Source organism: Neophocaena asiaeorientalis, unplaced genomic scaffold (genome assembly GCF_003031525.2).
Source record: "Neophocaena asiaeorientalis asiaeorientalis breed wild unplaced genomic scaffold, Neophocaena_asiaeorientalis_V1.1 scaffold118, whole genome shotgun sequence".
Classification (NCBI taxonomy): domain Eukaryota; kingdom Metazoa; phylum Chordata; class Mammalia; order Artiodactyla; family Phocoenidae; genus Neophocaena; species Neophocaena asiaeorientalis.
The window spans coordinates 9,435,374-9,449,392 of NW_020175528.1; the positions used below are offsets into that span (position 1 = coordinate 9,435,374).

At 37.5% G+C, this 14,019-nt stretch overlaps 1 protein-coding gene across 1 annotated transcript in view; it reads left to right on the forward strand.

The window, feature by feature from the left end:
• Positions 1–14,019, forward strand: part of RNF13 (ring finger protein 13) — a 136,009-nt gene that overhangs the window by 31,758 nt on the left and 90,232 nt on the right. The window contains exon 3 of the mRNA XM_024768987.1: positions 11,408–11,488. Coding sequence (XP_024624755.1) covers positions 11,408–11,488 — 81 coding nt within the window. The remainder of the gene's footprint in view (positions 1–11,407; positions 11,489–14,019) is intronic.

Consider the following 14,019-nt stretch of genomic DNA (forward strand, 5'->3'; position numbering starts at 1 on the left):
TGTACGTGTGATGTGTGTGTGTGTACGCCTGTACTCTAGGTGCTATGCAAAGGATTTACTGGTTTTTCTTTCAGGGTGCAAGCGATTTGCTTAATGACATTAAGTGAGAAATAGAAGGGTCAGAATTGTTGCTGACCAAAGCTTAATGTGGTCCTCAGCCATGCTTTTTCATACTGTAGCTCTTGTGGAAGGGCCTAGAATCATTGTAGAACTTGAGACAGCCAGGCTGTTTTCTATACCGTAGCTTTTTGAGGGCATAGCAAATCTAATCCCTATGAGATTTCTCACCCTGTGTTACCCTCTTTAGTAGGAAACTGGTTGATTAGATTTTTCTAGAACAGTCTGGATCTTTTTGAGATGGAGTGGAAGTAGAACCTTTAAAGGACTGAGTCCATTGCTATTCAGATCTCTTCTTCAAATTGGTCCCCGAAGTCCTTGGAATAGTCTTAGGATGACTTTTGAAATGAGGTAGAGGATTTATAGACTGAACAGGGAATGGAGTTCTCCTTGTTTCTCTTTTCTCCTTTGTTTTCTTTCATTCTCTCTCTCTTTTTTTCCTCTGTTGATTCTAACATCTGCCACTCCTTGTCTTCTTTCTTTTTCACCTGAAGTGAACTGTTATTCTGTGGTTCAGTTACGTGATGGGTTAAATGATTTTCAGTGGACTGCTCTGGGAACTTGACTAGCTATGTGATATGGATCAAATTACTTAGTCACTATAAATACCTCCGTTTTTTAATTTGTAAACTGGAGTGTTGTAGTGATGATTAAATAAGGTAAACTGCTTAGAACAGTATCTGACACATAGTAAATGTTATCTTTGTTATCTTCTTTATAATTAACATTCTCATCATCTTTCACTCACTCACTTGAGCAGTGTTTGTGACTGCCTAAGTTGTATTTTTTAACGTAGATACAAAACAAAAAGATATAGAAGAATAATCAGTCCCTGCCAGCAGTGTTCCCTGTGCCTCAGGCAGGTAGGTGTGGAATGTATGTTGTCATCTAGTGAAAGGAACTATCCCTGAGAGCTGCTTAAATCTGGTCTTTATGTTGACACTAAAGATAGAGGCTGACAGGAATGCAGAGATAGCTGGTGGGAAGTGGGCTGTGGAGTCATGTAACTAGGAAAAAGGGGAACTAAAAATTGAGGCAGAGGAACTAGATGTGGTAACATAGTCATTCAAAGGAAGTGAGTGAAGAGGTAGAAAATATTAGCTCTTTCTTTTAGCTGAATAAGAACACCCCTGAAATCTGGGTTTGTAATAATAAAATTTAAGTATGTTGGATATCAGGTTGATTCTAGTTCTATTTTGGACAGGTATTAGGATGTTGCTTTTGAAAAGATAAAGTCAGTTTCAGTCGTGCTATTGGTATGCCAGATGATTTTATTTTTGGCAGTTGAATTCTCCCACTTGACTGTTAATTCCCTGACAACAGTATTTGTCCAACTGGTTGGTGAGTTTTAAGAGGATATGGAGATGCTACTATATAGTGTGTTGCTGACTAGTCACTAAGCCCCTTAGATCATGGGTACCTGGAAGGCAGGACTGTGTCTTACTAAACTTTGTTTCTGGTACCTAGTAAGAGTTACACAGTAGGAATTCAATAAATATTTGAGTTGATTAATAGCTTTTCCTTGGAGATTTAGTTCTTTCATGTTTTCTTTCTTTTCTTTTCTTTTTAAAAAAATTTTTTTTGGCTGTGCCTCACAGCATGCAGGATCTTAGTTCCTTGCCCAGGGATCGAACCTGTGCACCCTGCAGTGGAAGTGCAGAGTCTTAACCACTGGACCACCAGGGAAGTCATTCATATTTTCTTTTAATAGCATTTATTCCTTGGAACTTTAGATTATTGGGTTTTTTAAATTAGCAATTCATTCTCTTTTCGTCTCTTATTGCTTCTCTTTTCTTTAACCCTTAAAGGAAATATGAAGTTATTAATTATGTAGGTTCATATTTAGAAACATGGAGCTTTAGAATTGGCAGGGGCATGTTTGATTCTGTTGTAGGGATTTGTTAGAGATTTTGTTGCTTGGTAGGTGTTTGTGGGGGTCAGTGGGCAGAGTTAGGAGAGAAGCACCCAGTGGTTGGTGGTGTGAATGGATTGGATTATATAGCAAAGTAGTTAAGAGCTCCAGCAATGGGAGTTACAGTCTGGGTTGAAGTCCAGTTCTACCACTCTGTAGCTCCATGACCTTGGGCAAATTACCTAACATCTCTTAAATTTCAGTTTACTTATGAAAATGAGATTGGAGGAGAGACAGTGTAGGGCAATGGGTTAAGAGCCAGGGATCTGAGGCCAGACTGCCTGGATTAGAATCCTGGTTCTTATTTACTAGAGCAAGTTATTTTCAAGCGGAGTATTTTTATTCTGTAGTCAATCTGTAAAATGAGGATGATGATAATAGTGGCTGACTTTATAGGATTGTCATGAGGTTTAAATAAGTGAATACCTGTCAGGTGTTTAGCATGATGTCATAAATGCTCCATAATTGTTAGCTATTTGTTACTTTCTGAATTGAATTAAATCTTCTGTTAAGGCTGCTGTCAAAGAGGGGAACTGGTTAAGAAAAGACCTCTTCACCCGGAGATGGAAACAACCTAAGCGCCCATCATCGGATGAATGGATAAAGAAGATATGGCACATATACACAATGGAATATTACTCAGCCTTAAAAAGAAATGAAATTGAGCTATTTGTAATGAGATGGATAGACCTAGAGTCTGTCATACAGAGTGAAGTAAGTCAGAAAGAAAAAGACAAATACCGTATGCTAACACATATATATGGAATTTAAGGGAAAAAAATGTCATGAAGAACCTAGGGGTAAGACAGGAATAAAGACGCAGACCTACTGGAGAACGGACTTGAGGATATGGGGAGGGGGAAGGGTGAGTTTTGACAGGGCGAGAGAGAGTCATGGACATATACACACTAACAAACGTAGTAAGGTAGATAGCTATGGGGAAGCAGCCGCAAGGCACAGGGATATTAGCTCGGTGCTTTGTGACAGCCTGGAGGGGTGGGATGGGGAGAGTGGGAGGGAGGGAGACGCAAGAGGGAAGATATATGGGAACATATGTATATGTATAGCTGATTCACTTTGTTATAAAGCAGAAACTAACACACCATTGTAAAGCAATTATACCCCAATAAAGATGTTTAAAAAAAAAAAAAAAGAAAAGACCTCTTCAAAATAAGTAAAGTCGCAACATGGTAATCTTTGAGAGTGGGATTCCAGAGAGGAATAATTTTTTTTCTGTTTCAAAAATTTTAACAGTGAGTGTGCTTTAATTTCATGAGCAGCAGCGTTCCTTCTGCCCCCCACCATACTAAAAAAGAAGGCACTTTTGTATTAAAGATGTTTCTGTTTGTCTTGTTCATGATAGAAACTTTTTTTTTTTTTTAATTTAAACAATGTGATTGTAAAAAGCAGTGTGAGCAAAGTTAACAACTGCCTTCCTGAGGAAAGGCAAAGCAGTTTCAAAATGAGTCTCACTCGATAACAAAACTTATTCCAAGTCAGTGTTACAAGTACTGTAGTTCAAGCTAGATATTTTATTTCTGAAATTCTAACCAAAAAAGTGAACTCAGTAATAAGAAGTAATAGGAAGTGATAAAAGAGTACTTTAGTACAGTTGTAGATTTTCCATTTCCTAATTTTTTTATTTTTCAACTTAAACATAATTTATTATGCTCTTGTCTCTGGAATAATTTCCTAAAATGGGGAGAAAGAGTATAATTATCATGATAATCAAACAAATGCATTGGTACTAATTCTCGAGATATAACCCAAACCAGCAATCTACATAAGAATCTAGTTAACATTCTCTGACCTAATTTCAAATCAATAGTAAGTGTGAAAAGTCATTCAATCCATTGAAACCAAAATGAAAAAGATAACTTTACCCCACACAATTAGAAATGTTTCTAGTAGACTCACTTAAAATCATTGCTCTATGTCCTGTGCTCTATAGGTTGTCCTTCCCATCAAACGACCTCCCTTGATCCATCCTCAGGTGCAGTAAACAGTCAGTCAAATTCAGCAACTCAGGGAAACATCGACATGGAAAAGGAGTTAGTTCCATCACCAAAAAGAGACCTAAAGCTCATAAGTTTATAAAACCCACCCATAAATTCTTTCTCTATCAATAAAGCAAGGAAAGTGGGAAGAACTCTTTTTAGTTTTCTTAGTTTTTATTTCCAAAACTTAAATTAAAAAAAAAATATTATGTACACCTTTTTTTTTAAACATCTTTATTGGAGTATAATTGCTTTACAATGTTGTGTTCGTTTCTGCTGTATAACAAAGTGAATCAGCTATATGTATACATATATCCCTATATCCCCTCCTTCTTGCGGCTGGCTCCCTCCCACGCTCCCTATCAAAAAAGGTAGGTCAAAAAAGGATCTTGCTGTGATTTATGTCATAGAGTGTTCTGCATATGTTTTCCTCTAAGAGTTTTATAGTGTCTGGCCTTACATTGGGTCTTTAATCCATTTTGAGTTTATTTTTGTGTATGGTGTTAGGGAGTGTTCTAATTTCATTCTTTTACATGTAGCTGTCCAGTTTTCCCAGTACCACTTATTGAAGAGGCTTTCTTTTCTCCATTGTTTATTCTTGCCTCTGTTCTCAAAGATAAGGTGACCATGTGCGTGTGGGTTTATCTCTGGGCTTTCTATCCTGTTCCATTGTTCTATATATCTGTTTTTGTGCCAGTACCATACTGTCTTGATTACTGTAGCTTTGTAGTATAGTCTGAAGTCAGGGAGCCTGATTCCTCCAGCTCCGTTTTTCTTTTTCAAGATGGCTTTGGCTATTCAGGGTCTTTTGTGTTTCCATACAAATTGTGAAATTTTTTGTTCTAGTTCTGTGAAAAATGCCATTGGTAGTTTGATAGGGATTGCATTGGATCTGTAGATTGCTTTGGGTAGTATAGTCATTTTCACAATGTTGATTCTTTCAATCCAAGAACATGATATATCTCTCCATATGTTTGTATCATTTTAATTTCTTTCATCAGTGTCATATAGTTTTCTGCATACAGGTCTTTTGTCTCCTTAGGTAGGTTTATTCCTAGATATCTTATTCTTTTTGTTGCAGTGGTAAATGAGAGTGTTTCCTTAATTTCTCTTTCAGATTTTGCATCATTAGTGTATAGGAATGCAGGAGATTTCTGTGCATTCATTTTGTATCCTGCTACTTTACCAAATTCATTGAGTAACTCTAGTAGTTTTCTGGTAGCATCTTTAGGATTCTCTGTGTATAGTAGCATGTCATTTGCAAACAGTGACAGTTTTACTCCTCTTTTCCGATCTGGACTCCTTTGATTTCTTTTTCTTCGCTGATTGCTGTTGCTGAAACTTCCAGAACTATGTTGAATAATAGTAGTGAGAGTGGGCAGTCTTGTCTTGCTCCTGATCTTAGTGGAAATGGTTTTAGTTTTTCACCACTGCGAAGGATGTTGGCTGTGGGTTTGTCATATATGGCCTTTGTTATGTTGAGCTAAGTTTTCTCTATGCCTACTTTCTGGAGGGTTTTTATTATAAATGGGTGTTATATTTTGTCAAAAGCTTTTTCTGCATCTATTGAAATGATGATATGGTTTTTATCCTTCAAGTTGTTAACATCGTGTATCACATTGATTGATTTGCGTATATTGAAGAATCCTTGCATTCCTGGGATAAACCCCACTTGATAATGGTGTATGATCCTCTTAATGTGCTGTTGGATTCTGTTTGCTAGTATTTTGTTGAGGATTTTTGCATCTGTGTTCATCAGTGATACTGGCCTGTAGTTTTCTTTTTTTGTGACGTCTTTTTAAAAAAAATTAATTTATTTATATTTTATTTTTGGCTGCAGTGGGTCTTTGTTACTGTGCATGGGCTGCCTCTAATTGCGGCAAGCAGGGTTACTCTTTGTCGTGGTGCACAGGCTTCTCACTGCGGTGGCTTCTCTTGTTGTGAAGCATGGGCTCTGGGTGCACGGGATTCAGTAGTTGTGGTGCGTGGGCTTAGTTCCCCCGCGGCATGTGGCATCCTCGGACCAAGGCTTGAACCCGTGTCCCCTGCATTGGCAGGCAGGTTCTTAACCACTGTGCCACCAGGGAAGTCCCTTTTGGTGACACCTTTGTCTGGTTTTGGTATCTGGGTGATGGTGGCCTCATAAAATGAGTCTGCGAGAGTGTTCCTCCCTCTGCTGTGTTTTGGAAGAGCTTGAGAAGGATAGGTGTTAGCTCTTCTTTAAATGTTTGATAGAATATTCTTATGAAGCCATCTGGTCCTGGGCTTTTGTTTGTTGGAAGATTTTTAATGACAGTTTCTATTTCAGTGCTTGTGATTGGTCTGTTTATATTTTCTATTTCTTCCTGGTTCAGTCTCAGAAGGTTTTTTTTTTTTCTAAGAATTTGTCCATTTCTTCCAGGTTGTCCATTTGATTGGCATATAGTTGCTTTTAGTAATCTCTCATGATCCTTTGTATTTCTGCAGTGTCGGTTGTTACTTCTTCTTTTTCATTTCTAGGTCTGTTGATTTGAGTCTTTTCCCTTTTTTTCCTGATGAATCTGGCTAATGGTTTACCAATTTTGTTTATCTTCTCAAAGAACCAGCTTTTGGTTTTATTGATCTTTGGTATCATTTCCTTCATTTCTTTTTCATTTATTTCTGATCTGATCTTTATGATTTCTTTCCTCTGCTAACTTTGGGGTTTTTTTGTTCTTCTTTCTCTAATTGCTTTAGGTGTAAGGTTAGCTTGGTTTTTTGAGATTTTTCTTGTTTCTTGAGGTAAGATTTTATTGCTATAGACGTCCCTCTTAGAACTGCTTTTGCTGCATCCCATAGGTTTTGGGTCGTCCTGTTTTCATTGTCATTTGTTTCTAGGTTTTTTAAAATTTCCTCTTTGCTTTCTTTATTTTATTATTTTTTTTTTGTGGTACACGGGCCTCTCACTGTTGCGGCCTCTCCCGTTGCGGAGCACAGGCTCCGGATGCGCAGGCTCAGCGGCCATGGCTCACGGGCCCAGCCGCTCCGCGGCACGTGGGATCTTCCTGGACCGGGGCATGAACCCGTGTCCCCTACATTGGCAGGCGGACTCTCAACCACTGCACCACCAGGGAAGCCCTCCTCTTTGCTTTCTTCAGTGATCTCTTGGTTATTTAGTAGTATATTGTTTAGCTTCCATGTGTTTATATTTTTTACAATTTTTTTTCCTGTAATTGATATCTAGTCTTATAGCATTGTGGTCGGAAGAGATACTTAATACGATTTCAATTTTCTTAAATTTACCAAGGCTTGATATGTGACCCAATATATGATCTATCCTGGAGAATGTACCATGAGCACTTGAGAAGAAAGTGTATTCTTTTGTTTTCAGATGGTATGTTCTGTAAATATCAATTAAGTCCATCTTGTTTAATGTGTCATTTAAAGCCTGTGTTTGCTTATTGATTTACATTTTTGAATGATCTGTCCATTGGTGAAAGTGGGGTGTTAAAGTCCCCTACTATTATTGTGTTACTGTTGTTTTCCCCTTTTATGGCTGTTAGCATTTGCCTTATGTATTGAGGTGCTCCTATGTTGGGTGCATAAATATTTCCAATTGTTATATCTTCTTCTTGGATTGATCCCTTGATCATTATGTAGTGTCCTTCTTTGTCTCTTGTAATAGTCTTTATTTTAAAGTCTATTTTGTCTGATATGAGAATTGCTACTCCAGCTTTCTTTTGAATTCTATTTGCATGGAATATCTTTTTCCATCCCCTCACTTTCAGTCTCTGTGTATCCCTAGGTCTGAAGTGGGTCTCTTGTAGACAGCATATATACGGGTCTTGTTTTTGTATCCATTCAGCCAGTTTGTGTCTTTTGGTTGGAGCATTTAATCCATTTACATTTAAGGTAATTATTGATATGTATGTCCCTATTACCATTTTCTTAATTGTTTTGGGTTTGTTATTATAGATCTTTTCCTTCTCTTGGTTTCCTGCCTAGAGAAGTTCCTTTAGCATTTGTTGTAAAGCTGGTTTTGTGGTGCTCAATTCTCTTAGCTTTTGCTTCTCTGTAAAGGTTTTAATTTCTCTGTCAAATCTGGATGAGATCCTTGCTGGGTAGAGTAATCTTGGTTGTAGGTTTTTCCCTTTAGGTCTCTGAGACTGTCCTTAATTCTTTTCATTCTTTTTTCTTTATTCTGCTCTGCGGTAATTATTATTGTTATTTTGTCCTGATTCCAGTGACTTTTTTTTTTTTTTTTTAAGATGTTGGGGGTAGGAGTTCATTAATCAATTTATTTTTGCTGTGTTGGGTCTTCATTTCTGTGCTAGGGCTTTCACTAGTTGTGGCAAGTGGGGGCCACTCTTCATCATGGTGCGCAGGCCTCTCACTATCTTGGCCTCTCTTGTTGCGGAGCACAGGCTCTAGATGCGCAGGCTCAGTAGTTGTGGCTCACGGGCCTAGTTGCTCCGCGGCATGTGGGATCCTCCCAGACCATGGCTCGAACCCGTGTCCCCTGCATTGGCAGGCAGATTCTCAACCACTGCGCTACCAGGGAAGCCCTGCGGTAATTATTTCCACTATTTTATCTTGCAGGTCACTTATCCATTATTCTGCTTCAGTTATTCTGCTATTGATTCCTTCTAGAGAATTTTAAATTTCATTTAGTGTGGTGTTCATTGTTTGTTTGCTCTTTAGTTCTTCTAGGTCCTTGTTAAACGTTTCTTGTATTTTCTCCATTATTTTTCCAAGATTTTGGATCATCTTTACTATCATTACTCTGAATTCTTTTTCAGGTAGACTGCTTACTTCCTCTTCATTTGTTTGGTCTGGTGCGTTTTTACCTTGCTCCTTCATGTGCTGTGTATTTTTCTGTCTTCTCATTTTGCTTAACTTACTATGTTTGGGGTCTCCTTTTCCTTTTCACAGGCTGCAGGTTCCCAGTTCTCGTTGTTTTCGGTGTCTGCCCCCATTGGGTAAGGCTGGTTCAGTGGGTTGTGTAGGCTTCCTGGTGGAGGGGACTGGTGCCTGTGTTCTGGTGGATGAGGCTGGATCTTGTCTTTCTGGTGGGTAGGACCGCATCTGGTGGTGTGTTTTGGGGTGTCTGTGAACTTAGTATGATTTTAGGCAGCCTCTCTGCTAATGGGTGGGGTTGTGTTCCTGTCCTGCTAGTTGTTCAGCATGGGGTGTCCAGCACTGGAGCTTGCTGGCTGTTGAGTAGAGCTGGGTCTTAGCTTTGAGACAGAGCTCTCTGGGAGAACTCTCACCGATTGATGTTGCATGGGGCTGGGAGGTCTCTGGTGGTCCAAAGTCCTGAACTTGGCTCTCCCACATCAGAGGCTGAGGCCTGACACCCGGCCAGAGCACCAAGACCCTGTCAGCCACACAGCTTTCCACAACCAAACTGACTGCTTGCATGCAATCTGGGTTTGTCACCTGGAGAAGTTTCTGCAAAGACCATATGAATTATTTATCAACTTCCAAACTCCGGAACTCCACACTCCAGAGGCCCCCATTCGGATGTGCTGCCTCTCCCCTTCCACCCGCAGGTCCTATCCATTTCCAAATTTTAAAAGTACATTTTTAAAAAAGTACTGCCTGTACACATCTGTATTTTTTTTTTTTTTGGTTTGTTTATGTTGATCTAGATCTATTTACTTATTTTACAGTGGTGTCTTTGGCCTTGGAGGAGTTAAATGACTTTGTCAAGTTCAAAGCTGATCATAATTTAATTGAATCAATTAAGAAAGATGTTTTAATTAAGAGATTAAATGATACATTGTGGTAATGAATATGAAAGCACTTTTTGACTCTAAAGCATTTTGTAAACCATAGAGCACTCTGCAAATATGAATTCTTTTTAAAGTAGGAAATTACTCTGAAGCATTGCTGGCCTCCAGGTATACTGCCAGGCTGATTATCCCAGAGGTAAAAGAATGGATAGTTTCAAAAAAAAAAAAAAAAAAAAAAAAAGAATGGATAGTTTCAACAATCAAATTCAGATGCTTGAATCATACGATTTATTGAATTAATTACAAACATACAGTGAGAAGCATAGGTAAAAGATGGGTATGTTAATACACTCAGGTTAGGATGCGAGTGGGAGGCAAGAGCCACACTACCTGAATCCTGTGTTTTCTGTTTTTAGTTTGTCTAGTCTCTATGCTGCATCAGTTTTCCCTGGTGACAGTGTGGTTACCAGGACCTGAGTTGAGGATGAGCAAGGGGGCTTGACAGATGGAAGGTGTCTGAATCCAGTGTTTGCTTGCTCTGTTGGAGAGGCTTGAGGTACTTAAATCTGAACACAGCTGTAGTTGGCTGTTAACCTACAGAGCTGTTTATCCGGGCGTCTCAGGCAGATGGCACATGAGGCTAGAATAAGGATCAGCAGTGGGTGTTTAATTTAAGGACCACATAGCTATCAATCTGGATGTGTGACCTAATCCATGCTTTGTGAATATTTAAGGTTTGCTTCATCCTTCTATCTTTTGCTGTCTATACATAACATTCTTGCTTTGTTCCATCCTTTTAATCTATATTCAAAACAAATGAGTTTTAGTTTTTCTGTCTTTGGCCTATAGTTTACTGACAAGTATCTTAACTTCTGATATATCATATAAATTTCACCTGTGTTTCAAAAGTTACTTGTTTACTATGTTTGCTTAGTTCATCTATCTTCCTTGTTTCTCTTGTTTTCTTTAAAGCACATTGAATATAACATCTTAAATAATACAGCAAGCTCACTTCACAATTATTATATTATCTTCTAAAAGCACAGCAGAGGTAGAGGACTGATAAATATTGTAGCCTAGGAATCTGTATCTATAAGGAAGGGGAAGGTTGTTAAAGAGTTTGGATACCTTCAGCTCTCTCTATGTACGTATTTCATTGAGTTTAGTCCTTTCATTGTTCAGCCCTGGATAAAAGTGTTCAGATTACTTTAAAAATGGCAGTATCTTAAAAGTATGATTTGATACTTCTTTCTCTGGGGGAAAGGCATCTTTCAAAGCTATTGTCAGAAATCCTGTAAATCTCTTCTATTAAATCAGACCCTTATAGAGAAAATAAAATGGAACTCTTGCTGGAAAATAATCTGTCTAGAAAATTTCTTGTTAGGGAATTGTCTATGGGGAAAAACTCAGAAAAACAGTAGGTGGTTTAATGTTATAGAATTATTGCTTCTGTTTAATAATACTTACATGAAATCAGAATCCAATTTAAGCAGTTGTTTATGTAGTAAATTGTATACATTCCTTTCTATTTTAGTGGATGTGCATTTACAAAGTTGATTTTATTATGATAAGCTGTGATAGTAAATCAAAATCGTGGAAATTACAACTTAAATAGTTTGACAGACTTTTTGTTTTTAATGTTATGTGTACATTGGTTGTAACTTGATTGTTTTTAATTTTATATTTAGTATAATTTTGAAAACGTGTCTCAGACATTTGATGACCTTCCAGCAAGATTTGGTTATAGACTTCCAGCTGAAGGTTTAAAGGTAAGAAAATAGTAATATATAATTAAAGGTACAGGATATTTAATAAAGTGATCTTTATTTCTCTTTATTTGTTTAAAGAATGAAAATATTTCTATTATAAAACTTATACATGTTCATTTGTAAAGACTATTCAAAAGGTATGAAGAAGAAAGTGAAAATCACCTATGATTGTATTATTCTGAACTAGCTGCTGTTAACATTTGGTATATGATATTTCAGACCTATTTGCTAGAATATGTGCCATGTGTGTGTTTATAGATACACATGTGCATATATAGGTACAAATATATGTGCTTATATATTTATGTGCATATATATTTATGTACATATATAATGAATCTATATTTAATACTAATAGAAATATGCCACTTGGTTACTTGCCTTTTTTACTTTATTATAAATCTAGACCATCTTTTCATGCTAATAGACAAGGATCTGCATTTTTATTTGCTGTGGCTGCATGGTTTTGCCATATCATGAAATACTGTATATTTTTGAACATTGGTTTGTTTAACTTTTTTTACAGTGGATATTTAGCTTGTCCAGTTTTTGCTAATACAGTTTGCACATTTTTAAATTAAGATGTCCATTCTTATTGATTTGTAAGAATACTTTATATATTAAAAGTGCCAATCTATTGTTTGCCATATATGCCTCAGATCATTTTTCTCAGTTTGTCCTTCATCTTTTAATTTTAAAGTGTCAGAAGTTTTGTTTATGTAGTTAAATATTGTTATCTTTCCCTTCTACCTCTGGAGTCATGCTTAGAAGTTCCTTCCCTATTCTAAGATAATATAAGATTTTTATGTTATGTAAGTTGAATACATGAAATTGTGTATATATGTACCACAGAAAGTTTTCAGTTTGTTCTTTCTTTCTTTCTTTTTTAACTGACAAAGCAAAAGACTTTATTGGGAAGGGGCGCCCGGGTAGAGAGCAGCAGGATAAGGGAACCCAGGAGAACTGCTCAACCACTTGGCTCGAGGTCTCAGGTTTTATGGTAATGGGGTTAGTTTCAGGGTTGTCTCTGGCCAGTCATCTTGCTTGGCCCATATTTGGTCTGACTCAGGGTCCTTTCTGGTGACACATGTATCTCTCAGCCAAGGTGGATTCCTGTTCTAACTTTCTTAAAATTCCTTATTTAAGTACCATAAAACTGTTATTCTCATTTAGGATAGCAGGCGTCTCCGAGAGGGACATATCAGTGGTTAATTTTTTAAAGATTTTAAATTATTAAAAAAATTCCCAACGTTGTATAACTATTTGTCATTGTAAATTTTAAAAAAACATTTATTTATTTATTTATGGCTGTGTCGGGTCTTAGTTGCTGCAACACGCGGGATCTTTCGTTGCAGTGCACGGGCTTCTCTAATTGTGGCACGTGGGCTCAGTTGCCCTGCGTCATGTGGGATCTTAGTTCCCTGATCAGGGATCGAACCCACATCCCCTTCATTGGATGGCGGATTCTCTACCACTGAACCACCACGGAAGTCCCCTGTAAAAATATTTAAACAGAAAAGAAGTATACAGAGGAAAAAGGAAAAAACCTTCTTGTACCCCTTCCTCATCTATACATATTAATACCACTTCCTCTTCAGAGTTCAGCATCAGGGTGTTAAATGTGCTCTTAGATCCTTTTCTAAATATGTAGTGCTTTTTAGTTCATAAATTTATGAACTTGTGAAGTTCATAAATGGTTATCATTTGTGAATAAGAAAGGTTTCTTAATTTTTATAAGGAAACCCATTCTAGCTAATTTATCTAGAAAGGGATTTATGAAGGGATAAAGATGTTCAGAGTATCATAGCCTGGAGAAGCATTTTCCAAACTGTTTCAGGAATAAAACCCAGAAGCACCTTGTAGAACTGGCTTGATGAAAGATTGATGGCAGCCACTGACTCCCAGAGAAAAACACATCACCTTGTCTCTGATCAGGAAGCCTCTGTGGTCTTAAAACAATCTGCCTCTATTGCTACCCAAGTTAATCAAAGAGATACCCTTTGCCAAACTGTTTTCCTCAGATCTAACACCTGGATTTTTCTAATTGACAGACTCTAGACCACATAGTTACTAGCCATATTCTTTCTTTCTTTCTTCCTTTCTTCCTTTCTCCCTTCTTTCCTTCGTTCGTTCGTTTGTTCCTTCCTTCCTTTCTTTCTTTCTTTCCCTTCTTCACCCATTTTAAAAAAATATCTTTATTGGAGTATAATTTCTTTACAATGTTGTGTTAGTTTCTGCTTTACAACAGAGTGAATCAGCTATATGTATACATATGTCCCCATATCTCTTCCCTCTTGCGTCTCCCTCCCACCCTCCCTATCCCACCCCTCTAGGAGGTCACAAAGCACAGAGCTGATCTCCCTGTGCAATGCAGCCACTTCCCACTAGCCATCCATTTTACATTTGGTAGTGTATATATGTCAGTACTACTCTCTCACTTTGTCTCAGCTTCCCCTTACCCTGCTGTGTCCTCAAGTCCATTCTATACGTCTGCATCTTTTTTTTTTTTTTTTTTTTTTTTTTTTTTGGGG